Raw genomic sequence first — 24,986 nt, 5'->3', positions numbered from 1 at the left:
GACAGTGCGGAACTGAAGGATGGAAACTCGAGAAAATGTGGCTGCTAGATCCAGAGTAGGCCGGAGACTCAGGAGCAGGCTGGAGTTAGTAGCCCAGAGACTCAACACAGGCGGGAGATCTGGAGCAGAGCTCTAGTCTTCTCCTGGCTGTGGTTACTGAGCTGGTCAGCTTCTGAGGACAGCAAGGTGCTCAATCTGTGGGCTTGTCCTAACATCCCCTTCCCACCCCAAACCAATACTGCTTGATGTGACTGAACTGTGAAAAGTTATGATGTCTGTAAGAGCTCCCAATTAAAAAAAAACTGGTGCTGCTTATTTGGTAATAAAATGATGTTTTCCAAAACAATAATCCCAGTGCACGCTGGTTTATATGAAAAGAATATCCAGGAAAAGCAATGCACATTCTACGTTAAACTTTCATTTGCTTTTTCAAATAGTTTTGTCGAAAATATTTTTGTTCTGCTAAACATATGGCTTAAGGCCTTTATATATTTTTCTCACATATACCTTAGTTGTCAAATATCTTATAGATATTCTGGAAGGTAACCTTTTTAATGAAACTGCATAATTATTACTGCTATCTCTCTTACAAAAGATGAAGTATAATTGTAAATACTGAAAAAATGAAGCATGTTATAATTTGTGTTGTCAACTTCAAAAGCATATCCTTTTCAAACCTGCTAACCTTAGACATATTACTGTTACTAATTTATTGTTGTTTTGTTTTGTGCATACATTTATTTTTTAAAATGGATGCCACACTCTGTATTAGCCAAGATAAACTTCCCACTAATTTCCTTATTTATTGTACCTCTCCCCTAACTATTGGGCTTTAATATGAGATTACAACTGATTTAAAGAATCATTTCCATGAAAGTAATTGAGAAAGAGTCAGAATATATGGGTGTAATAAAATTATTTTAAACAGTGAAGCAACTTTGAATATTTGAGGATGGATTTTTATTTTTTCTTGACGCCCATTCCAATTCTTGAATCACATTACTATACGATAGCAAAAGGAATTTTTGTTCATTTTATTCATCCTTGGATTAATTCATATAGTATTTGATAATTTATAAAATGCTTCACAGATATATTATTCAAACAACAATTACACTGGGAGACATACAGAAAAATAGTCATGTTTATAATGTCATGTTTTTATAGGTTCTATTTGTCAAGTACTTGCTATATAATGTTATATGTGTGTATGTATGTTATATGTACATGTGTTGTATATACATACACACACACATAGACACGTCACATGCAACTCCCTGTCATCGAGTCAGTCCTGAGTCATTGTGACCCTATAGAGCAGAGTAGACCTAACCTGTGCATTTCTGAGGCCGTCAGTCTTTACCTGAGCAGAGTCTTATCTTGGTCCTGTGGAGTGGCTGGTGGGTTTGAACTGCTGATCTTGTAATTAGTAGCCCAACATGTTAACTACTATGCCACTAGGGCACCCACATTTGACATAAGTCATCATTTTTCCCATTTTACAGATAGGGAAATTAATGTTTAAAGTTAAGCTAGTTAAATCATATCTTGGCAGGTGGTAACCCTATCTCCAGATCTGTTTAGCCCCAAACCCATCTTGTTTTCACTATGTCATATTGCTCCCATCTGTCAGATGAAAAACATAGATGACTAGTCCAAACCCACATAGCTAGTAAATGACAGAACTTAGACTTATTATTAGGATTCCTCAAATCACATCTGACATAATGTGTGCTAGGTACTGCAGACACGGAGCCTCTGCATGACACTTGCATTCAGAGCAGTAAGCGACTGACTATAGAACAGTGGGCCAGAGAAATGTAAATACAAAGTCACTATAAACCTGAAGTCACTCTATTTAAAATAAGTACCTATATACTGACAGGTATTTTGTATGTAAAATGCTACTAAACATCCATTTTCTTTGTCTTTTAGTACGAAGAACTGGAATACACCACTTATATTTGATCTCAAAGAAGGAACTGTTAGCCTGATTCTGCAGGCAGAAAGGTAGTTTGCTATTATAATTGACTATTCAACTTGGGGTTAAAACAATTGTAAACCACTTTTAAAAATGTGTCCTTCACAAAATGCTGTATCAGTCATTTGAAGTCAATCTAGTCTACTATTAATAGTTTTAAAGGAAAATGAAAGAATAAAAAAAAAGCTCTTAAGTCAGTAGTTCTGAAACTCTTTAGTCTCAGAATTTCCTTACGTTCTTGAAACATTGGGGGTTGTTTGTGTACTATATATACATACATATGTGTGTGTGTATATACATGTTATATGTTTACTATATACAAAAACATGCATATGTATATATACCCACATATACCAATAGCTTCTGTTTAGAAATTTAAACTAAAGATTTTAAATATTTTTACCATTTTAAAATGGTTAAAATAAACTCATTACAAACAACATTAGCATTATGAAACAAGAATGAAAGTGAAACAGGTAAATAACAATAAAATGCTTTGGACTTATACTGCCCATCTGTCAGAATTTTGTACTGTGGTGGCTTACATGTTGCTAAAAGTTATGGCACTTGCGTTTCAAATACCAGCAGTGTCACCATGGAGTGAGTCTTCAAGTTGAGCTTCCAGACTGTGGTAGACGAGGAGAAAGGCCTGGCAGTCTGCATCTGGGAACTAGCCAGGAAAATTCTCTGTATACCAACAGAACATTGTTTAGTGTACTGCTGTACCCTCTACGTTGGAAGACACTCAAAGGGTACAGTGGCTGTAACAATGGACTCGAGCCGACTGACAGTTGTGAAGGGGGCCTAGGACCAGGCAATGGTTCATTTTGTTATTGTGGAGTTCTCATGAGTTAGAGCCAAACTGAATGCAATTAACTAGTTGTGAGCTGAAGATCCCACTATTTTCTATTCTGTCTCATCCTGTTTTGTTTTTAAATATTGGTTGAAGCTCATTGATTTCATGAGCCACTACTGAAGTGTGGTCAGAAGTTTGAAAAATAATATTCTCTACCAAGCCCTTCAATGTATGCAGGACTAAGTAACTCCAGACCAATAAACTGGATTAAACTAGGAAGAATTATTATTCATGAGCACACACTTTTCCATGAAAACTGTGCATAGTTGACAAGAACAGTGACACCCTACCAAATCAAGGGTCAGACTTAGAAAACTACAGCCCAATAAAAGGTGGGATAAAGTATGACAATATAATCGGCAGTTATCTAAAATAGCCTCCCAAAGAACCTTTGCACTAAAACCATCTATTTTATTCCTCATCCCCTTACTCACCACTGAGGCAGCTCTTAATAGTGTTATTATCAGGGTTTCTAGCCCACAACCTTTTATAAATAGCAAGCCAAAGGAGGAACGGTGCTGGTGGGCTGTTAGAGGCTGGCACAATGACAGGAAGAAAAGTGACTGCCTGGCAAGAGAGTATAGAGAAAACTAAGAGCACAAAACTGTGTAGCTGAGTAGTATAATTATTCTGATGCACAAACAGATTCTCTTGAGTATCAAAGCTTTCAGTTAAACAGCTGCTGAAGAGGATGATCATCATACTGATGACCTTGAGTGATCAAGAAAATGTTAGGTCAAATTTTTTGTTATCTGCTTAATGAAATTGAAATATATAACTATATATTTAGTTTTATACATTTTTTAGACAGAAAGACTTTTTTTTTGCCATTCAGAAGATGAGATGTCAGCCATCTAAAACACCCCATCTGAAATCCATTTTCTTGAACAGTGCCAAATAAATTTATTTATTTATAAATATATTATTGAATATGCTCTTAGTAAAGGCACACATCAATGGCATAAATGATTAGGTAAAAACATTTTACTAAGTGCCTTTGTCACTGATATTATATATGAATTTAAAGATGCAAGTGTTTACTCTCAGTGAGTTTCAAAGCTTATTTAGGAACAAAAATGCTTTGAGTATTGAGATAAAGAATATATAATCATTTGATGTATCACTTTGTATAAGGAGTAGCAAATACAGGGGTTTCAAACAGTTATGGTAAAATGGAATCCACAGAAAATGGAATTATTTTAACTGAATATTTTGAAGCCCTCACGTACTGTTTTCATCCTTAGTAGTTTCTTTCAAAAGTCAGTTGGGAAGTTTAATTAGGTGAGTTAGTTCATGGATAGCACAAAGGGCCCTGGTGGGGCAGTGGTTATGTATTGTGCTGCTAACCAGCAAGGTCACACTTCAAAACCACCAGCCACGCCCCAGGAAATAGACAAGGCTTTCTACTCCCCTTAAGAATTATAGTCTTGGAAACTCACAGGGACAGTTCACTATGAGTCTAATTGACTCAATGGCAGTGAGTTTGGTTTTTGAGCTTATGGGTGGTACAAATTATTACTAATGTTGATAATGGAAAGATTGGAGGTTCAGTTTTACCCAGAGATGCCTTGAAAGATAGGTTGTAGACGTACTTCCGAAAAGTCAGCTATTAAGCATCTTATGGAACACGGTTCTATTCTGACAAGCATGGCAATGCTATGAGTTGGAATCCATTTGATAGCAACTGGCTTAACTGGTTATTTAACTGAAGGATTTGATTTTTACTAGGGACAACTAGTTGTCATTAATAACGATTTGTACCTGTCAGGGGCTCACTTAAATAAACTACCCAAATAATACCTCAAGTATTAATTTAATTGAAGTATCTATATATGAGGTATTCATTAGATAAAACTTCTCATTTTCTTTTGTATTTATTTATTTCCTACTCATCTCCATAGAAAGAAAGAACAATTAGCAGTTCTAAAGCAAGACATTTGTCTTTTGTTCTTTTCATGTTGCTTGAATTAGAAAACTAATATTCATAAATTTCAAAGGGAAAAGCAAACAATAAAATATGTATATTTTGACTTGGTAAAAAATTAACTACATAGAACCCTATGCCTTGATTAGAGCTGTCGGCACAGCAGATGAACCTGAATCGCTGCTGTAAAAAACTGTGCGAGTTTTTAAATAGGAATACGTTTACTGAATGGCAGCATATGATTTTAAAGTGAGAAGCACCTAATTTTAATAAATGCTCCCTCTAGTGCTGGTCCTCATTTTTGAGTCATTTTCATTTATTTTTGGATTTTAACCAATGTTTAATCTTTAATTATAGAATATGGGTTACTACTCCATGAACAAATATCACCAAGTGCTGAGACCACTGAATTGTACATAATAAGATTTTCATTGCCTTTATAAAACCCAGAAAACAAACCAAAGCAACCAATATTGACTTTTAGCTCTTTATATTTTCATCTATTATACATCTATGTAATTATTATCTTAATGATAAGATTTAGATTTTTTGCATAGGATAGACTAGTCTCTAACATTAAAAAATGGTACTACAGTACACTCCTTTAGGCAATTTATTTTCATTTTTTTATTATTTTAGACATTTTCTTCTTGTGGATGGTGGTGGTATCTATGTATATTCTTATGAAGGACGCTTTATTTCTTCTCCAAAATTTCCTGGAATGAGAACAGATATTCTGAATGCACAGACCGTGTCTCTAAGTAATGATACCATAGCAATAAAAGACAAAGCTGATGAAAAAAGTGAGTACATTCTTATAATTTTCCATGTGAATATTTTACAAATTTCAATGAAAGCTACTAACAATATAAAATTATTGTAAGTTAACTTTTATTTTCTCATCCATGAATATGTTAAACTTAGATGAAAGAATTATGCCTGCTAATTTGTTCTAAACATGAATTAATTAGAAAACTAAAATCGTCATTCTATGCCCAATTGACGCAGCAAATAGGTATTGTTACAACACTAAAGCTCAGTAATAAGGAATAAATATAGACAGTAGCTATTTGAATTCAAGATTGTAGGTCTTAAAAACGCATGATAATTAAAAATTTATTGGTCGATTTTCATATTCCCTTTTCTTCATTTGATAATGTAGTAAACATTGGTTCATTGTGCTATCTTATTTATGCTATCTATATTTTGCATTAACATCTCTGATGAAGTAGAAGAGACTAAGGAATAGTTCTACTTTCTAATGAAATATAGATGATATTGTATTTATCAGTACATATAAGTATGTTGACCATTGTAGGGTTTTCTAGCACGCTTTATTAAAGCGTCCCACTGCCCCAGCTTTAGAAAATATTGGTCTTTCCATTGCAGCACCTTTCATACAAGTAAGGGTGAGATGGAACGCTCTTAAACAGAGCCATTCCATCTCTTCGTGCCTTACGCCTGCTATGAGAGAAGACACTGATAATTCTTTTTTTTTTTAATAGCTCTCCTCTCTAAGAAGGAGGAATAAAGAATAAAATAAAACATTATTCAGTTAGTAGACACATTTAAGATGGTTATGGAATTGCTAATCAGAACCATTTGGAAGGTAAATTTTTATCTTTTATAATCTGAACTTTGAAAATCCCAGTGATCACCATGAATTTTCTATATACATATATATTTTCAATCATTTTATTGGGGGCTCATACAATTCTTATCACAGTCCATCCATTGTGTGCTATCATCATTCTCAAAACATTTTCTTTCTACTTGAGCCCTTGATATCAGCTCCTCATTTTTTCCCCTTCCCTCCCCACTCCACCTCCCTCATGGACCCTTGATAATTTATAAATTATTATTTTGTCATATCTTACACTGTCCAACGTCTCCCTTCACCCACTTTTCTGTTGTCCATCCCCCTGGGAGGAGGTTATATGTAGATCCTTGAAATCGATTCCCCCTTTCTACCCTACCTTCCCTCCATCCTCCAGGTATCACCACTCTCACCACTGGTCCTGAAGGGATCATCTGTCCTAGATTCCCTGTGTTTCCAGTTCCTATCTGTACCAATGTATACATCCTCTGGTCTAGCCAGATTTGTAAGGTAGAATTGGGATCATGATAGTTGGGGGAGGAAGCATTTAAGAACTAGAGGAATGTTGTATATTTCAAAGTTGATACCCTGCACCCTGACTTGCTCGTTTCCTCCCCACGACCCTTCAGTAAGGGGGTGTCCAGTTGCCTATAGATGGGCTTTGGGCCTCCACTCTGCACTCACCATCATTTACAATGATATGATTTTTTGTTCTTTGATCCCTGATACCTGACACCTCCTGGTAACACAGGCTGGCATGCTTCCTCCATGTGGGCCCTGCTGCTTCTGAGCTAGATGGCCACTTGTTTATCTTCAAGCCTTTAAGATATCAGCCACTATATCTTCTGATAGCCGGGCACCATCAGCTTTCTTCACCACATTTGCTTCTGAACACATTTGTCTTCAGTGATCATATCGGGAAGGTGGGCACCCACTGATATGATTTTTTGATCTTTGATGCCTGAGAATTTTCTAATTTTTATTGTTTAATCCCACATATTTTAGATAGAGACTTTCATAAAGTATACCTGCTTCCAACTGAAGGTACCTTATGATCAAGATTCCTGAATGTCTCGGTGTGGGCAAGCGGGGGTTAAGTGGGCATTTCCTTATATTTAGCCAAACTTTTTTAGTTCCCTGCTCCTTACTTGTTCTTTCTGCCAATTTCTGTTAGATGTTAACACTGAAATATAGGTTCGCCTTCACATAGACCAAGTCTACTACAATTGTGTAAAGAAGTAGATAAGTTCATCCACATAGAATTTTATTACAAAGGTTATTAATTTGTCTAGCTATCAACACAACTGAATTTAGCCACACACAAAGCACTTTTTTATCACATGCAGGCCAAGAGTTTCACATTTTTGTCCCTCTATACCAAAAATACCAAAGCCATTGCGGTTGAGTTCATCCTGACGCACAGTGACACCAGAAGGCAGAGTAGAACTATTCCTTACTGTTTCCAAGGCTATAACTCTTTCCAGGAGTAGATTGCCTCATCTTATTTCCAAGGAGTAGGTGGTAGATTCAAACTGCCAACCTTGTCGTTAGCAGTCCAACACTTAATCTACTGAAGCATCAGGATGCTTAAAAATTGTTCGATTCTTTCTTTTTCATTTTCTCCGCATTCTTAGAAATCTGAGAGCATTATTTGTTGTTACAACTTGATTTCCTTCATGAATAATAGACAGTGACCTCAAATTTAACACCCTATGGTTTACTAAAATCTAGAAACCAATGTAGAGTGTGATCCTCTATAATTTAAGTATTATGTATATTTTAACCCTTTATCATCTGTATTGTAAATTGTTGCATTTACATTCCGCTTTTGTCTTTCTGTTTTTATAACGTTTGGGGAGTATGTTCAGTTATTCTAAATTACTCCATTTAGAATGAGTTTTGAGCTGGAATAATTTGGGAATTAGAAAAGAGAACCATCCAAATAGTCCAACACTCTTTTGGAAAGAGGAGGCAATGTCTTTGAGACTGGGAGAAGCCTTGATACTGCGGCAGACAAGCAGGGCAGAGACAGCATCTTTTCCAGGATCCTTTAATCCAATATCTTCGGTCATTTTCACGACTTTACCTACTCCGTTACATCAGGGGAAGTTGGGCTTGGAAAGAGCGACCTTCGGATGATCACCGTTTAGATGAGTGGCTCTCAACCTTCCTAAGGTTACTACCCTTTAATCCAGTTCCTCACGTTGTGGTGACCACGCAGCCATAAAATTATTTTCGTTGGTACTTCATAACTATAATTTTGCTAGTGTTATGAATTGGGCAACCCTTGTGAAAGGGTCACTCGACCCCCAAAGGGGTCACCACCCACAGATGGAGAACTGCTGGTTTAGATAGTGGTTGATATCGTAAAAGTCGATCAAGCTGAGGAGTATTTTGAAAAGGTGAACAGGATCAAAGCTTTTGGAACAATCACGTGTTAAAGGACCACTGTAGAAGGAGGGATAACCAAGGAGAATGAGGCATGGCCTAAGATAGGAAGAAAGCATCGGTGTTATGTGCAACCCAAATAAGAGTTTTATAAAAGAGAAGATGATAAAGGTATCCAATGTTGCTTGGAAGATCAAATGAAAAACGATCTCTTAGGTTGAAAACTAAAATGATATTCTTTTATTTGGTAACATATGGGTGACCCAAGCACGAATGGCTGCATCCGTATAGTGAGGTTGAGAAGCCGTTTTTTATCAGTTGAAGAGTGGCTGCAGTGAGTATTATTTCAGGAAGTTTAGAATGAGAAGCAAAGCAGTAATAATGATTTTGTTGAGACTCGTGTTTGGTAAAGTAGAAAGTCAGCAAAAATGAGGAAGGAGCCCCTCAAGGCGATAGATTGACACAGTGGTTGCAACAGTGGGCTCAAACATGACATTTGGGAGGATGGCCTGGACCAGGCAGTTTCACTCTGTTGTACATGGGGTCTCTGTGAATCAGAACCACCTCAGTGGCACCTAACAACAACATGTGAGAACCAAGGAGACCGGGTGATGCTGTTGGGTAAATGTTGGACTGCTAGTCACAAGGTCAGTAGTTCAAATCCACCAATTTCCCCACTGAACAAGGTTGATGCTCTTTACTCCCATTAAGATGTACAGCATTAGAAACCCTATCTAGGGTCAATATGAGTTGGAATTGACTTGATGATTATGGGTTGGATTTTTGGGGGTGTGAGTGTGTGTTTCTGTGTATTTCAATGATGACTTCAATATGTTTCTATGTTGAGAAGAATGAACCCAAAAAGGAATGTTTAAAGATACAGAAAAAGGTAGACATAGTTCGTAGAATATCTTGGAGGAAGCGAGCCAAAGTAGAAGGATAATGTACAGGTAAAGGACAGAGTGGGCTGTCGTGAGGTGGTTTGGCTAACAAATACCCCCTCGCCTCAGTATATGAGATGAGGATTGGGGATATTATAAGTTAATTTGGTGTTAAATTGAACTGTCACATCAAAAGCTTTTATGGTTTAAAAATATTCTTTTATATTGATGTTATTTTAACTAGTGTTTCATATCTCTTTGATGACTACCAAGTAAATGGTTTATCTGTCTTATTATCAACTCTTGATTATATATGAGAAAATAAGCAATATAGAAATATTTGCCTCACTTTAATATTGGAGCTTATTTCCCAGCTACCATGTTGGACAAGAAATCATTGGTAATAGTTCTCACAAAGAAAAATACTTCAGAAGTAATTCTAAACATAATCAATACAGTTGTTAAAATAACCATTTTGTAAATTGCATTCTCATTCATGTGTATCTTTTTGCCTAGACTCACAAAATTTAGGAAATTTGCTGGATGTCTTAGTTACTTGGTGCAGCTATAACAGAAATACCACAAGTGGGTGCCTTTCACAAACAGAAGTTTATTCTTCTTACAGTGTAGGAGGTAGCAGGCTGAATTTAAGGCGCCAGCTCTAGGGTAGGATTTCTCTGTTGGCTCTACGGGAAGGTCCTTGTCACCTTTCAGTGTCTATTCCTTCCCTGCTCGGTGATCTTCAAGTGGCATGGCACCCGTCTTCTCCCCTCTCTGCTTTCTTGCTTCATCTGCTTTTATTATATCTTAAAAGAGATAAACTTAAAATGCACCCTATATGAATACTGTCATTAACTTAACAATAGAAAGCCCCTCCCAAAATGGGATATATAACCACAGGTATAAGGTTTAGGATAGTTGGGCTTGGGAACACAACTCAATCAGTAGCACTGGAAATATGGAGAAGGATGTTTTAGAATCTCTCCCTGAGGGGTTCAGGGAAATTCTTAGACTGAGACCCAAGTTACCCTGAGTGTTTGTGACAATATTCATTCTCTAAAGACTTTCCCAGCTTGGATCCAAACATTTTGATATTCTAGAACTATGAGTTGAAGACTCCATATCAAGGCCATGTGTAATATAATACTAATGCCTTATGGAGGTTCTCCATTGTTGGTAATATATATTGACAGGGAGCTGAAGAGCACATAATACATTGCCTATCTGTATAGTAAGCACTCAGCCCTTTTTGTCTGTGTAATATGATTGTCTTTGATGTTATATTGATTGAAAACGGAGTAATAAAAATAACAAATCACATCATGATTCATAAATCACCTTAAGCCTTTTGAGTATTAACACTATACTATTAATAACAATTTAATTAAGGAATATATATTTAAAAATTGGTTCATACATGGAAGAAGTACACCAGCTTGTAATATCACAAGGCGTTGAAGGGATCAGGTATCAGGCATCAAAGACCCCCCCCAAAAAAATCATAGCATTGTGAATGAGGGGGGGTGCAGAGTGGGGACCCAGGGCCCATCCATGGGAAATTGGACATCCCCTTGCAGAAGGGCTGCAGGAAGGAGATGAGCCAGTCAGGGTGCAGTGTAGTAACGATGAAATATAAAATTTTCCTGGAGTTCTTGAATGCTTCCTCCTCCCAACTATCATGATCCCAATTCTACCTTACATATCCGGCTGGACCAGAGGATATACACTGGCACAGATAGGAACTGGAAATACAGGGAATCCAGGACAGATGAACCCCTCAGGACCAGTGGTGAGAGTGGCCATAGGTGGAGGGAAGGTGAGGGAGAAAGGGGGAACAGATTACAAAGTCTACATATAACCTCCTCCCTGGGGGGTGGACAGCGGAGAAGTAGGTGAGGGAGACATAGGACAGTGTAAGATATGACAAAATAATAATAATTTATAAATTATCAAGGGTTCAAGGGGGAGTGGGGAAAATGAGCTGAAACCAGCGGCTCAAGTGGAAAGCAGATGTTTTGAGAATGATGATGGCAACATATGTACGAATGTGCTGGACACAATTGATGTATGTATGGATTGTGATAAGAGTTGTATGAGCCCCTAATAAAATGATTTTAAAAATTGGTTCATAAGCAATGTGGCCTGGCCCCATGAATAAATATGATTTTGATGCTGCTGATCTTATGTGTTGAAGGATACTCAGTGATTCAGAGAGTTAACTAATTTCTCATGAGGAATCTGATAATTTCATTGAAAATTACCAATAAAAGTATACTATAGCTAATTCATTTATGTTGTTCCCCCCGCCCCCAAGTTATCTTCCTGTTTGAGGCATCAACTGGGAAACCATTGGGTGATGGAAAACTTCTTTCTCATAAGGTAATGGATATAAAGTATTTCTATTATAAATAATTACTATTTATTTACTTTTTAAACGAAAGAACTATTTTCATTTTAAAGGGAAAAACAGAGAGATTAGTTTTAGATTTTAAATGGGAGTACATTCTACATGAAGTATTTTGTCTAAAAACATTACAATTAAAGACAAAGCACTGGGTAAGGTCTGTGATAACCCATTACCACCTAGTTGATTCCAATGCATAGCAACCCTACTGGATTGAGTGGAGCTATCACATAGGATTTCCAAGTCTGTAAATCTATAAGGATGCAAACAGCCACCCTTTTGCTTGTGGAGTTGCTGATGAATTAAAACCATGGATCTTTGAATTGTCAGTCAACTGCTTAATCACTGTGCCACCGGGGCTTTTGTAAAGTCTGTCAGCAAATAAAACCTAACCCACTGCCATTGAGTTGATTCAAACTTATACTGACCCTCAGAAAATGAAAATATGTTTTTGTTTTTTAAATGTCTTGAGTTGAAGGGAGCCCTGGTGGTGTAGTAGTTACAGGTTGGGCTAGGAAACCGCCAGCCATTCCACGGGAGAAAGATGAGGCTTCCTAGTCCCTGCCCAGAGTTACTGCATTCACGAAATCTACAGAGGCAGCTCATCCCTGTCCCTCAGGGCTGATGTGAGTCAGAACTGGCTAGATGGCAGTAGAGTGCATTTTTTAAAGTTATCTTGTTCTTAAACAGCATTTCCTTTTGCTTTTAAGATTATTGTTAAATTAAAAAAAAAATTTTCCCTAGAGAAGTATAACTTTGAATTGGGAATTGTTTATTGATTTCTGATTTTTAGCTTTAAAGTAAACTTAGGAGCATAGACTAGTTATCCTCCAAATAAATAATATAATAGAGCCAAAAGATGTTTTTAGTATTACTGTTTGTTCCTAATCCAGTGTCACTCTAAATTGTATTTTTTTCTTTTTGTAATTATCTTTTTACATTTGAATAATAGGAATACAGTTCAGATCTTCCCAAAAGAATGACAGAGCCAATTCTAAGGCTTAAGTCTGTCTATTTTTAATTAAATGGGTATTAATTACTATAGGGCAAAGGAGAAGGTTGTAATGGACACAGAGCTGCTTCTGTGACCCCTCACAAAGGAGAGGAATAGGGCAAAAATACGGACAAGTACGGGACAAGAGGGAAAGGGGGAGGGGAGGGAAAGGGCAGCGCCCTGCTAGAGGAAGAGGGAATGGGGTAGGGGTCTCTCCCCACTGTGTACATAGGCGTTAATGTTACTATTCATCTTTGATTTGGGATTTCTTAGGTGGGAGAACCCTATCCAAGGTGAATGGTGTTTGTTTAAAAACATACTTGTATACTGGGTACTTTTGATGGTGATGATAAGCAATTCTTTATGGTGAAGATCCATTTCTCTGAAACGACTTTATTTTGAAAATGCCCATAGTTGTATTTCATGCATCCTTGATATGTGTAGAAGCTTTGTTTCTTTCGTAAAGTAAAAATTGTAGTATATACCCAGGGCAGATGTATTTTTTTAATGTGCTATGAATTGCTGTCTATCTTATACTGATCCATCCACTTGTTTTTCTAAATGTGCTATTGTTAGTATGCCTAGATGACAATTACTTGGGGATGCGATCCTGATTTTAGTTGAATTCAGAGTTTTCAGTAAGTTGTCAAATCTAATTGACAATAGATAAATCTCTCTTGGACTGAATTGGAATGAAACCACAGGTGACATAAAATACTACTCTACCTGTTACTGTCAATATACAGAAATGTATTTTATTAGCTAGTCAAGTAGTATAATAGATTAATGCAAAAATACTTTAAAAAATCATTTTATTAGGGGCTCATACAACTCTTATCACAATCCATACACACATCAATTGTGTAAAGTGCAGCAAAAATACTTTTTTTGTGTGGGAAAAATACCGACCTTACTGTCAGAAGTCTGGGTGTTAAGTTCTGTCTGTGCCTGTTTCTCTGTTTCTCAGCAAGGTCACTGAAGTCGGTATAAGAAAACCTACATCGTGGAGTTGTTTCCTGCTTCACAGGGAATGGGTATTTAAAGAATCTCTAGAAATATAATTACACATATTCTCATAACGTTATTCTTACACATCTTTAAAATATAGGTACTAGGCATCTACTTAAAGTAACTTGTTTTGGGGAGCTCACTGATCACCCCAGACATTTCACGGGATACACAGAATTCTATCATCCTTCCACCCTGTCTCCTAAAGGTCGGCCAGGAGTATATATGGGGGTGTTTATCAGTTTATATCATATCAAAATACATATTGTTTGATTGTATTTTAAAAGGCACTTTCCCCTCTTTCTTTAGGTAAAGTAATGACATTTTATTACAGCTTTGAACTCTTAGTATATCAGTACTTGAAATTATTTAATGGACATTTTCTCATTTTAAGTGGAAGAATGAAACTTGATTGATCTTTTACGAAAGAAATGTTCTAATAGTTAAGTAATTAAAATGAACTAACGTCAAGCACCACAACCCATCCAGTCTTTTTATTTTTAAATTTTAGAATGAAATCTTGGAAATTGCTTTGGATCAAAAAGGACTTACCAATGAGAGAAAAATTGCTTTCATTGATAAAAATAGAGATCTCTACATTACCTCAGTTAAACGATTTGGAAAGGAAGAGCAAATTATCAAACTTGGTAAAAAGAACATGTTTAATTCATTTCAGATCGTATCTTCTGCTTGCTGAGGTCTTTTCTGTAAGCTTGCTTGCTTGAAGGACTGCGAATGTTTTGCTCTCATAACAGTCTCATCTTTGTAGTAGCAAGTTTTTCGCTGCTATAGCTAAATTGGAATTGAAATAATACCAGTAAATTAAAAATATAAGAGCTCTAGCTAGTACATTCAAGTCTTTTCAAACGTCTTATATAAATTTTGGCACATGTTCTCTTCATTATGCAATCAGAAACTAGTCATACCTACTAGAAATTAAATTGGACTTTTTATGCCAGCTGATCATTCATTTATTTTTGCTGTATTTTCCACCATCCACTACTATCCACTCACATACACTTCTTTATTCACTCCCCTCGAGTGGGTTATACAGTCATCAATGCTATCAGCTGCCCCTCCCCTCCTCCCCCCTCCCTCTCTTCCGGTGCCCTCAGGGCTGTCATTCTGATGTTTGGGGCTATAAGGGGTTGAGAGGGTGGGCAGTTTGACCATCTTGCTGCCATTGTATGCCAGCTGATTTTTAAAGAAGCTTTTCAATGTTTTTAAATTGGGACTAATAATACAGTAACATTCTTTTAAAATTAAGGAACCATGGTGCATACGTTGGCGTGGAGTGATACTTGCAATATCCTCTGTGGACTTCAAGATACTCGTCTTACAGTGTGGTATTACCCCAATACAGTGTATGTGGACAGAGACATTCTGGCCAAGACCTTACATGAAAGGGATGCAAGGTAACAATTGCTGCGTAGAGTTCTATTTATTGTGCTAGACAAAAGTCCAACAGAATTGTGATTAAACTGCTAATATTGCTAATCCTACATGGAGTGATATGCTTCTGCCACTAATTAAAGTACTTTTCACTTTAATTGGATTCAACTACATAAATTGTCAGTTTAAAGCTAGTTAAATGAGATTTAAGTGATGGAATTAGTTGAAAATAATGTATAATCCAAACTATTTGTCCTTTATAGGAATAAAACTTTTAAGGTTAATGTTATTTTCGTGGTGACCCAGTGGTAATTTTTTCAGTGTAGTTTAGTGGTTTTAATATAGGCACTCTGAAGATTTTTCAGTGATGCGTACAGCCTTCTGACAATCAGTGTGTCATTGATACTGAGACTTTTGGGAGGGCAGGTGTTACTAGAATTGCTTTTTAAAGTTGGTATTAGAAATGAAGGGGCAGAGGGCTATTGGAAAGTGTAGGGTTTATTTATTTTTTTAATTCTTTATATGCCTTTAGAGAATCAAATGCATTTATATTCTTGAGTTCTCTTTAAAAAAAGCAAGAAGGTCTTGTACTTTTGACAATATACTTTTGACAGAAGACTTTTCTACTCTATGCATTAATTTAGCTTTTCGGTTTAAGTTCATATTTAATATTTAAGTTCACATCTTAGCAAAAACAGATAGGCAATAGCTTATTTTTTTAAAGCAGTTGAACTAATGAACAGATGTTAGTTTCTTTATTTAAAGTTCATTATTTTTGATGATTGCACAGCACTTCTTGATGTGATTGAACCATTGAATAGTATATGTATATTATATGCCAATAACCTGTTGAACAAACAAAAAAAAGGTTTAGTCTCATAAACTCCCAGGGGCAGTTCTATTCAACCCTACAGGGTTGCTATGAGTTGAAATCAACTCAATGGAAGTGTATGGTTTTGTTTTTAACGCAAGCATGTATTAAAACTGATATTTTTCTATTAAAAAATAAAGTTTGCTATTTTTTATGAGAAAATCTTGGAATTTAGTTTAATTTTTATTTTCTGTACATTTTTATACATTTAAAAGCTAAGATGCAAAGTGATTTTTTATAATTTACAGTGGTTTACCTTTAAATTCTCTGTCACACACATGAGGTAATTTCAAATGCTTTTAGGAATGGCTCTCAAGTGTGTAATGATTTTTGCCACTTTAAACTGTTTTAATATTTTACTCCAAATATGTATAGCAAGTTGGATTCCAATGTCTGTGGAAAGATGTACATTTTTCCTGAAGTTACGTAACTCTCACGCATTTGGGAGTTGGAGACTTCATATGTATGTTAGGGGCCCACGCCTCAAATTTAATATAGTTTACATATACATTTTTTTCTCCAAATAGGACTTTGACTAGCACTTCACTCTTTTTTGACAGTGACTTCAGTAGAAACCCTCATATTGTGAGTTTTGTTGGAAATCAGGTCACTGTAAGAAGAGCTGACGGCTCCCTGGTTCACATCAGCATTTCACCATATCCTGCCATACTCCATGAATATGTAAGCAGTTCAAAATGGGAAGATGCTGTAAGGCTTTGCCGCTTTGTCAAGGTATTTTGCATTTCAAAATCCATGGCGATACATCTGCTGTGTACTGGGTTACCAGTGTGCTAGATGGGAAATGAATACAGTAAAAGGTCACCATGAATTGAATTGACTAGATGGCAATTAAGAAGCGGTGGTGACCTAATGGGTTATGTGTTGGGCTGCTAATCTCAAGGTCAGCAGTTCAAATCCATCAGCTACTCTGAGGGAGAAAGATGAGGCTTTCTGCTCACTGAGTTTGAATCGACTTGATGACAGTGAATGAGTGAGCGAGTGAGTGAGGGAGTGAGCGAGCGAGTGAGAGATGGAAGCTAGCAGCAAGTAATCTTGGATGACACAAATGGTTCGCACTCGACTACTAGAGTAAAGTTTAGACTCACCCAACAGCACCGCAGGGGGCAAGACCTGGCAATCTGCTTCCATAAAGACACCAGCCAAGTAAACCCTATGGACCAGCTCTGCTCGACAGCACATAGTTTTTTGGCTCTATTTTCAATATTTTATTTTTGTTGTTTAGAAAACTCACAGTAGAATATAACGCCAATTCAACAGTTTCTATGTGTACCATTCAATGACAGTGATTACATCCTTCAAGTTGTGCAACTGTTCCCCTCCTTTTCTAGTTGTTCCGTTTCCATGGATACAAACTTACTGCCTTCTGAGCTTCCTGTCTAAATCTCTGTTGTCAATTTGATCCCCTATAGACAGATCTTAAAAGAGCACAATGCTAAAAGCAGACATTATTTAGTAGTAAGGTAAACTATTTGGTTGTAAGAAGAACATATCTTTGGTTTAAGGTTCCAAGTGTGACTGTTATCTCTAGGCAATAGTTTCAGGGGTACCACCAGCCTCTGACTTCAGAAAGTGTGAGGCTCATGGGAATTTGAATTTATGTTCTGCATGTCCCTTCTTTTGGTCAGAATTCTTCTATAGAATCTTTGATCAAAATGTTCAGTAACAGTAGCCAGGCACCTTCCAGTTTTCTAGTCTCATGGCAAAGACGACAGTTTCTGAGAGCAATTAGCCAGACATTTCATATCCTCCTCCTGTTCTTGACCCTCCTTCCTCTGTTACTCCAGGTAAACAGATACCAGTCATCCATTCGTTGGTCTTTGCAAGCATTTATTAAGAGTACAGGTGTTAGCCTAAACTAGTTTAGTTTTTCGTAAAGGGCTGGAAAACAGAATGGTGATGCCGTTTGAGAAATAAAGACAGGAGTGATACAGGCAAGATGATAAATATTCCTGTGTAATTTAGTCTTTGAAGTAGCTTTCCTTAAAGATTTTCTGGGGCATGATGGCTACACACTTGGCGGTTAACCAAAAGGTTGGCAGTTTGACCCTACTAGTGAGTCTGTGGGGACAAAGACCTGGTGACCGGTTCCCATATAAAGTTCTCTTAAAATAGGAAGTCCTTGGGGAAGGTGGGTATCGTTCAGGGCTGTTACGAGTTAGAATGGCTATGATGGCGTAGAACACAACAGCGATCCTTTCTCCATACTGGCCTTGTAAAATCATCCCCGGAGCGGTTTTTCTTTTCTGTTTAAAAATCTTTTTCTAATTTTATTTATTACTAATTTGGAGTTAATACATATATCATTCTTTAGTTCAATCCCATCGGGCAGAGTTGTACAATTGCTACCACAGGCTGAGCTTTTTTTTCAAGTCTGGTTCCTCAGAGATTCTGGTTGATTAGATCTGGGGCCAGACCCGGGCATTTTACATGTCTCGGATGATTCTTGCGTACAGTGCATTTACGAGCCCCTGCTGTAGCTGAGCCTTTCCAAACTTAGATGAATCCAGCATTTTCCAAACATGTTTGGCCACAGATTTCTATTATTGAACATCAGCTAGCATCTCTTAGAATATACCTTTGTGAAATGACTTTTAATACTTTATCTTACAATGGGTTATTTGTAGAAATCTGCCATTTGGTGTTGTCAGGTAACCCCACTATTTCCCTGTTTCCTGTAAATTATATTCTTTGATACTTCATCAACAGGCTAGAAGGTTTATAACCTTGAATTGTCTTAAAAGTATCTTTTAAGTTCAGAAATTTATCATTGATAATTAAGTATAGAACATTTCAGAAAATGTTATTCAAAGTAAGTTGTTGATGTGCTAATATATTTTTACAAAGTGACCACAATGTATTTTCCATATAATTAATTTTTTTCAGTGCTATGCTTATTAATTTTAAACCTTGCTGCCAGTCAGAGAACAATCTGAAGTTGATTGTGGTGATGATTGCACAACTCTTCTGAATGTGATTAAATGCTTAAACTAGTCTCAAAAAATTAGACCTAATTTTATTGCTGTTGTTGTTAGGTCGTGTTGAGTCCTCTTTGACTCAAGCAAAGCATGATGGAGTAGAACCGCTTGCTGGGTTTTCTCGGCTGTCAACTTTAGGGAGGCCGACTGTCAGGTCTTTCATCTGGCAGCTGCTGGTAGTTCACATCACCAACCTTTGAATTAGTAGCCAGCATTTCATATAGGAGCTGGAAGCTCTTTATACTTTTATTATGGGTGTTTAAATCATTGTTTATTTTTAGGCAATTTAGCATTAGAGTTGAGATCATTGTTCTCATGTTTAACCTTAGGAACAAACCATGTGGGCGTGCCTGGCTGCCATGTCAGTTGCTAACAGAGATATGACTACGGCGGAAATAGCCTATGCAGCAATTGGTGAAGTAAGTAAACAGTCTTGACATACGTGTGGTGTGGGGTGTGTGGGGGTGGGAGGATGGGATGTTCTTCCTATAATTTGTCACGTCTCTCTTACTAACCATTTCAAATATTTTTCTTTATTTAGATTGATAAGGTTCAATACATAAATTCCATAAAAAATCTTCCATCTAAAGAATCAAAAATGGCCCACATACTAATGTTTAGTGGGAACATACAGGAGGCTGAAATAGTACTTCTTCAGGCTGGTCTTGTATATCAAGCGATCCAAATCAATATTAATCTCTACAACTGGGAAAGGTAATAAAAATGCTTTTTATTCTAAAATCTGACTAATCTTAATGCATTCCTCCACCTGCCATGTAACAAATTACATTTTCACTGTATTTAATAGTTTCTTCCCTCCTGGTTTGTCAGTGGCTTGTGTGTCACTGTAATGCTGCCACCAATAATTCAAGCAGGGCCACTCATGGTGAACAGGTTTCAACAGAGCATCCCGACTAAGAACAGGCTGGGAAGAAGGAAGAGGCTGCCCACTTCTGAGTGACATAATGACTGGCAGTGGGACATTGTGTGATGCAGTGCAGAAAGAGGTGTCCCTCGGGTTGGAAGGGATTCCAAATGCATCATGCTGGATAAAGCAGAGGGTTTGTGAAAAAGAGAAAGGCCTTTCACAAGATTGACTGCCATGGTGGCTGCAACAATGGGCTCAAACCTAGTCACACGGGACTGGATGGACTTTTGTTCTGTTGTACAAAGGGTTGCTGTGAGCCAGAGCCAACTTGACAGCGCTAACAACAGGAGCAATATTTTACCACTACCACGGAAGAAGTTAGTGATACTTACATTTGGGAGTAGTTTGCCGTTAAAGATAGCTACCTTCTTTTGATCTTGTGGTTGATTAGAATTCAGGAGTATAAAGATGAGAAGGGAATGTAGCCTATTTCTCAAATTTCTGATTTGAGTAACTCATCAAATGGTGGTACAATTAGCAGACGTGGTAGGGAAGATTTCAGTTTTAGCTAGGTTGAATCTGAAATATTTGTGGGGAGCTAAGTGATAATCGTTGATTTGCTGGACCTCATAGGGAAGGTTTCCTCATGAACTGGAAATGTAGATTCAGGAGTCAACAAGTGGATGGTAGCTAAAGCCTGAAGGATGGATACAATTGCTTGGGCGTTGTATAGAATAGGAAGGTATCAAATGCATTTATGTGATGGGTGCAAGGAGAGAAGTCCACAGGAAGATTGGGATAAAGCAATCAGGCAGGCAAAGAGGAGCCAAGAGAGCTTTGTGATGCTATGGAGGAAAGAAGGAAAGGTTTTTAGTGAGACGTGATCTACTGCATTCAGCTCTGGGACAGGTTGCTTTCCGAGACCGAGTAGCAGACTACTCTCTCTCTCTATGGCGCCTTTGGTTCCTCCACACATCTTTCCAGGAACGTGTCTGTCAGTGAACTAGGTTGTAGTGCTTGTATAGTCCTGCAGGGACTATGCTATAGAATTGGCATATTCCTTTCATGTTTTCTTTTTCTCTGAGCTTACAAGCACTCCCATATTTATGTCTTTCAATTACAAAAACCTTGAATATCCTATATTTCCCTTGAATAGAAGTAGTCATAATGATGGCAGATGGTAAATTATGTAACTGACATACTAGGGTCTATTTAATTTATGCATTAATTATATATACTACTCATATAATTTTGCCACCCTCTTTTTGTCCTTTGTCTATACAGATTCATTATTATTGGTCAGCTGTTTAAGGGATTATGAAAGATGTTTGCTAACTGTACAAAAATGAACAAGCCATTGTTCTTTGTCCTTAGTTTATTCATAATTCATAAGAGCTGAAATAATTGTCTTAGAAAGAGATAGAGTATGAATAATAGTGCTGTGGGTTAGGTATGAGCCTGTGAACCTGAGGTCAGTGGTTCACAACCCACCAGCCACTATAGGAAAAGATAGGCTATCTATTCTCTTATATTGTTTTGCTGGATTGTTCTTTATCTCTTTCACTTTGCAGATATTTATGTCATCTTTCTCTTTTCACATTATAAACTCCTTGAAGGGCGGAAGCATTTTATCTTATCTAGTCACAAAAAAACATAAAAGAAACTCACTGCCATTGAGTTGATTCTGACTCATAGCAACTCCAGGCTAGAACTGCTTCTGTGGGTTTCCAAGGTGGTAACTCTTTACAGCAGCGGTTCTCAACCTTCCTCATGCCACCACCCTTTAACGCAGTTCCTCATGTTGTGGGGACCCCCAACCATCAAATTATTTTAATTGCTGCTTCATAACTTTAATTTTTTACTGTTATGAATCATCATGTAAATATCTGATATGCAGGATGTATTTTCATTGTTAAAAATTGAACTTAAACATAGTGATAAATCACAAAACAATATTTAATTATATATTGTGAAATATTTATTTCTAATGACAAATAAATGAAATTTTGTCTTGAAGCATGGTGTAGCATGGGTAAGAGTCTTCACGCTGGGTACTTGTATGTGGGCGTGTCTGCATGTGGGTGGACCCACCTGGAGACAGATAGAGGAGCTGTGTCTGGTTCCTAAGACCATCGGAAATCTGTGTTTTCCGGTGGCCTTAGGCGACCCCTGTGAACGAGTCCTTCGACACCACCACAGGTTGAGAACCGCTGCTTTATAGGAATAGAGAGCCTCACCTTTCTCCTGCTGAGCAGTTGGTGTTTTGAACTGCTGACCGTACAGATAGCAGCCAGATGAGTAAATCACCACATCACTAGGGTTCCTTATCTCTTTATAGTAGGTACTTTTTGATTTTTATCCAATGTTCTTACTCACTTGGCAGTGCTCCTCTAGAAATATTTATCAAACGTTTACTATGTGTCAGTCAGTAAACGTTGGTTGACCCATGGTCTGCTTATCCTTTAAGACCCACTTGAAGTGATCTCTCCCAGGCAATATTTATAATCAACAGCATTTAAATAGCAATTAAAGATAGTACATGCAATAATAGTTATGTTCTTTTAATGGATTCTTGTTATCCTTTAATGCTCCTTTCAGATATTTATGTTATCTTGTCCTTTCTAAAAGGGTCCTGGTGGTCTAATGGTTAAGTGCTTGTCTGTTAACCAAAAGGCTCAGTGTTTTGAGCCCCAGCCACTCGGGGGGAGAGAGATGTGGCAGTCATCTCCCATGAAGATTACAGCTTTGGAAAGCGTATGTGGCAGTCCTAATCTGCAGGGTTCCTATGAGCCAGTCAACTGAACAGTAATGGGTTCTGTTTTGCTGCCCTTTTTCCCTCTTCTATATTTTAAGTTCCTCAAGGGTTAGAAATATTTTGTAATAGCTGTAGGGTTGCTATGAATAGGGTGCAGCTCAACAGCAACAAGTTTGGAGTTTTTGTTTGTTTGTTTGTTTGTTTGTTATACGTGATAGGGAGGGCAGTGATGATTCAGTGGTAGAACTTTCACCTTCTATGGGAGTCCCAGGTTCAATACCCAGCCAATGACCCTCACATATAGCCAGCACCTATTTGTCAGTGAAGGGTTGAATGTTGTTATGCTGCTGAACATGTTTATTTTATTTTGTTATTATTTTTCAACATGTTAAAACAGAACATCCTGAACAAAGGGACTAGAAGGGAAGGCCTGACAATCTTCTGAAAATTAGTCAGAAACTCTGTGGTGTTTCCAACGAAACTCTATGGATGACAGCATCCTGGTTTTGTTGTGCATGGGGTTGCCATGGGTTGAGAGTAGACTTCAGGGCAGCTAACAACAAAATGCATGTTATATCCACAAACCAACCAAATCCACTGGCATCAAGGCGATTCTGACTCATAGTGATTCTGATTCATAGTGACCTTCAGCAGGGGTGATGGGGAACAGTTTTTATACCGTTTTTTTTTAATATTTATAAAATCATTCTTGGACCACATTGGTCAAACATTTAATTACCGCTACTATGTTGGCGGAACTGCTTCTCATTGGTTCCCCGGTGATGTTAGCTGGGAGGAGGATTCTGTTGACCTTAGATGGCCCGAGGGCCAGACGTTCTTCACTCCTGCTGTCTGGGGTTTCAAAGACTGTACATCTTTGTGGGAGCAGGCAGCCGCATCCTTCCCTCGCAGAGCGGCTGGTGAGTTTGAGCCATCCAGCTAGTGCTTAGCAGCCCACTGTTAGATACTGAATTTTTATTTCTGAATGAATGATTCATGGATTGATGAAAATTTATATACAATTCAAACCATATAAGTGATGTCTTAGGCAGTATATAGTTACTGATGACGTCAAAAGCTCTTACTGCCATAGAATCAATTCTGACTCAGTGGCCCTACAGGACAGGTTAGAACTGCCCTGTGATTTCTGAGACTGTAATTCTTTATGGGAGTAGAAAGCCTCGTCTTTCTCCCTTGGAGCAGCTGGTAGTTTCAAACTTTTGACCTCATAGTTTACAGTCCAGTGTGTGACCTATTATGCCAACAGATCTAATTATGAGTAGATTCAATAGTAGGTCCTCTAAGGAAAGCATCTAGGAAATGATTGCCCACTTTACATTAAAAACTTGCTTGTGGTTGATTCATCTGTCCCTGATATTAATATACTTATAAAAAATATTTGTTAGATATGAACTTATCTGCCTATCATTTTAATTGCTATTCCTCTCATACTATTCTAAGTATAACTTCATTTCTTTTAGGGAATTGAGAAATAATTCAACCCTGTATCATTAGTCCTAAAAAAGACCCCCAAAACCATTATCATTGATTCTTACTTATAATGACCTATAAAACAGTAGGACTGCTCCACCAGGAGTGACTACAAATCTTTACAGAAGCATACTTTGAAGTTTTAAAGAAATCTGATGAAGGTTTTCCCAGCTCCGAATGTTTCATGCTTCTCCTGCAGAGCTGCTGGTGGGTTTGAACCACTGACACTGTGGGTAGCTTAACTCACTGTGCCACTGGGCTTTGATATTGATCCTAGGCTTTTAAAAATCTCTAATGTCAAAATTGCCCCTTTGCTGCTCAACTTCTTCATTTTATTTTATTTTCGTTACGTCTGAAATACGAGTCATCATCTTTCTTATTTGCATTCTTGTAACATTTCCAGTTCTTATCTCCAGTCTAATTTTTCATCTTAGTTAACCATAAGTGCTTATTTGATCTTTCTGTCTGGTCTTCCTCTTCTACGTATACACTTCCAGCTGTGATACCAGTCTTCTGTTCTCCTTCAGCTTTCACCTCTCACTCTCTACTGTTCTCATGTTTGTCTCTCTCATCCCATGAT

General features: G+C 37.4%; 1 protein-coding gene across 1 annotated transcript in view; it reads left to right on the top strand.

The window, feature by feature from the left end:
• Positions 1-24,986, top strand: part of IFT80 (intraflagellar transport 80) — a 183,342-nt gene that overhangs the window by 122,290 nt on the left and 36,066 nt on the right. Inside the window, exons 11-18 of the mRNA XM_004704111.2 lie at positions 1,936-2,010; positions 5,401-5,564; positions 11,942-12,006; positions 14,545-14,680; positions 15,301-15,448; positions 16,857-17,028; positions 19,622-19,711; positions 19,834-20,006. Coding sequence (XP_004704168.1) covers positions 1,936-2,010; positions 5,401-5,564; positions 11,942-12,006; positions 14,545-14,680; positions 15,301-15,448; positions 16,857-17,028; positions 19,622-19,711; positions 19,834-20,006 — 1,023 coding nt within the window. The remainder of the gene's footprint in view (positions 1-1,935; positions 2,011-5,400; positions 5,565-11,941; positions 12,007-14,544; positions 14,681-15,300; positions 15,449-16,856; positions 17,029-19,621; positions 19,712-19,833; positions 20,007-24,986) is intronic.

The sequence above is a fragment of the Echinops telfairi genome, unplaced genomic scaffold (assembly GCF_000313985.2).
Source record: "Echinops telfairi isolate 266 unplaced genomic scaffold, ASM31398v2 ScPeMD7_7420;HRSCAF=8458, whole genome shotgun sequence".
Lineage (NCBI taxonomy): Eukaryota > Metazoa > Chordata > Mammalia > Afrosoricida > Tenrecidae > Echinops > Echinops telfairi.
Note: the sequence above shows the minus strand (reverse complement) of the source record. Positions and strands in the feature narration are given on the sequence as shown.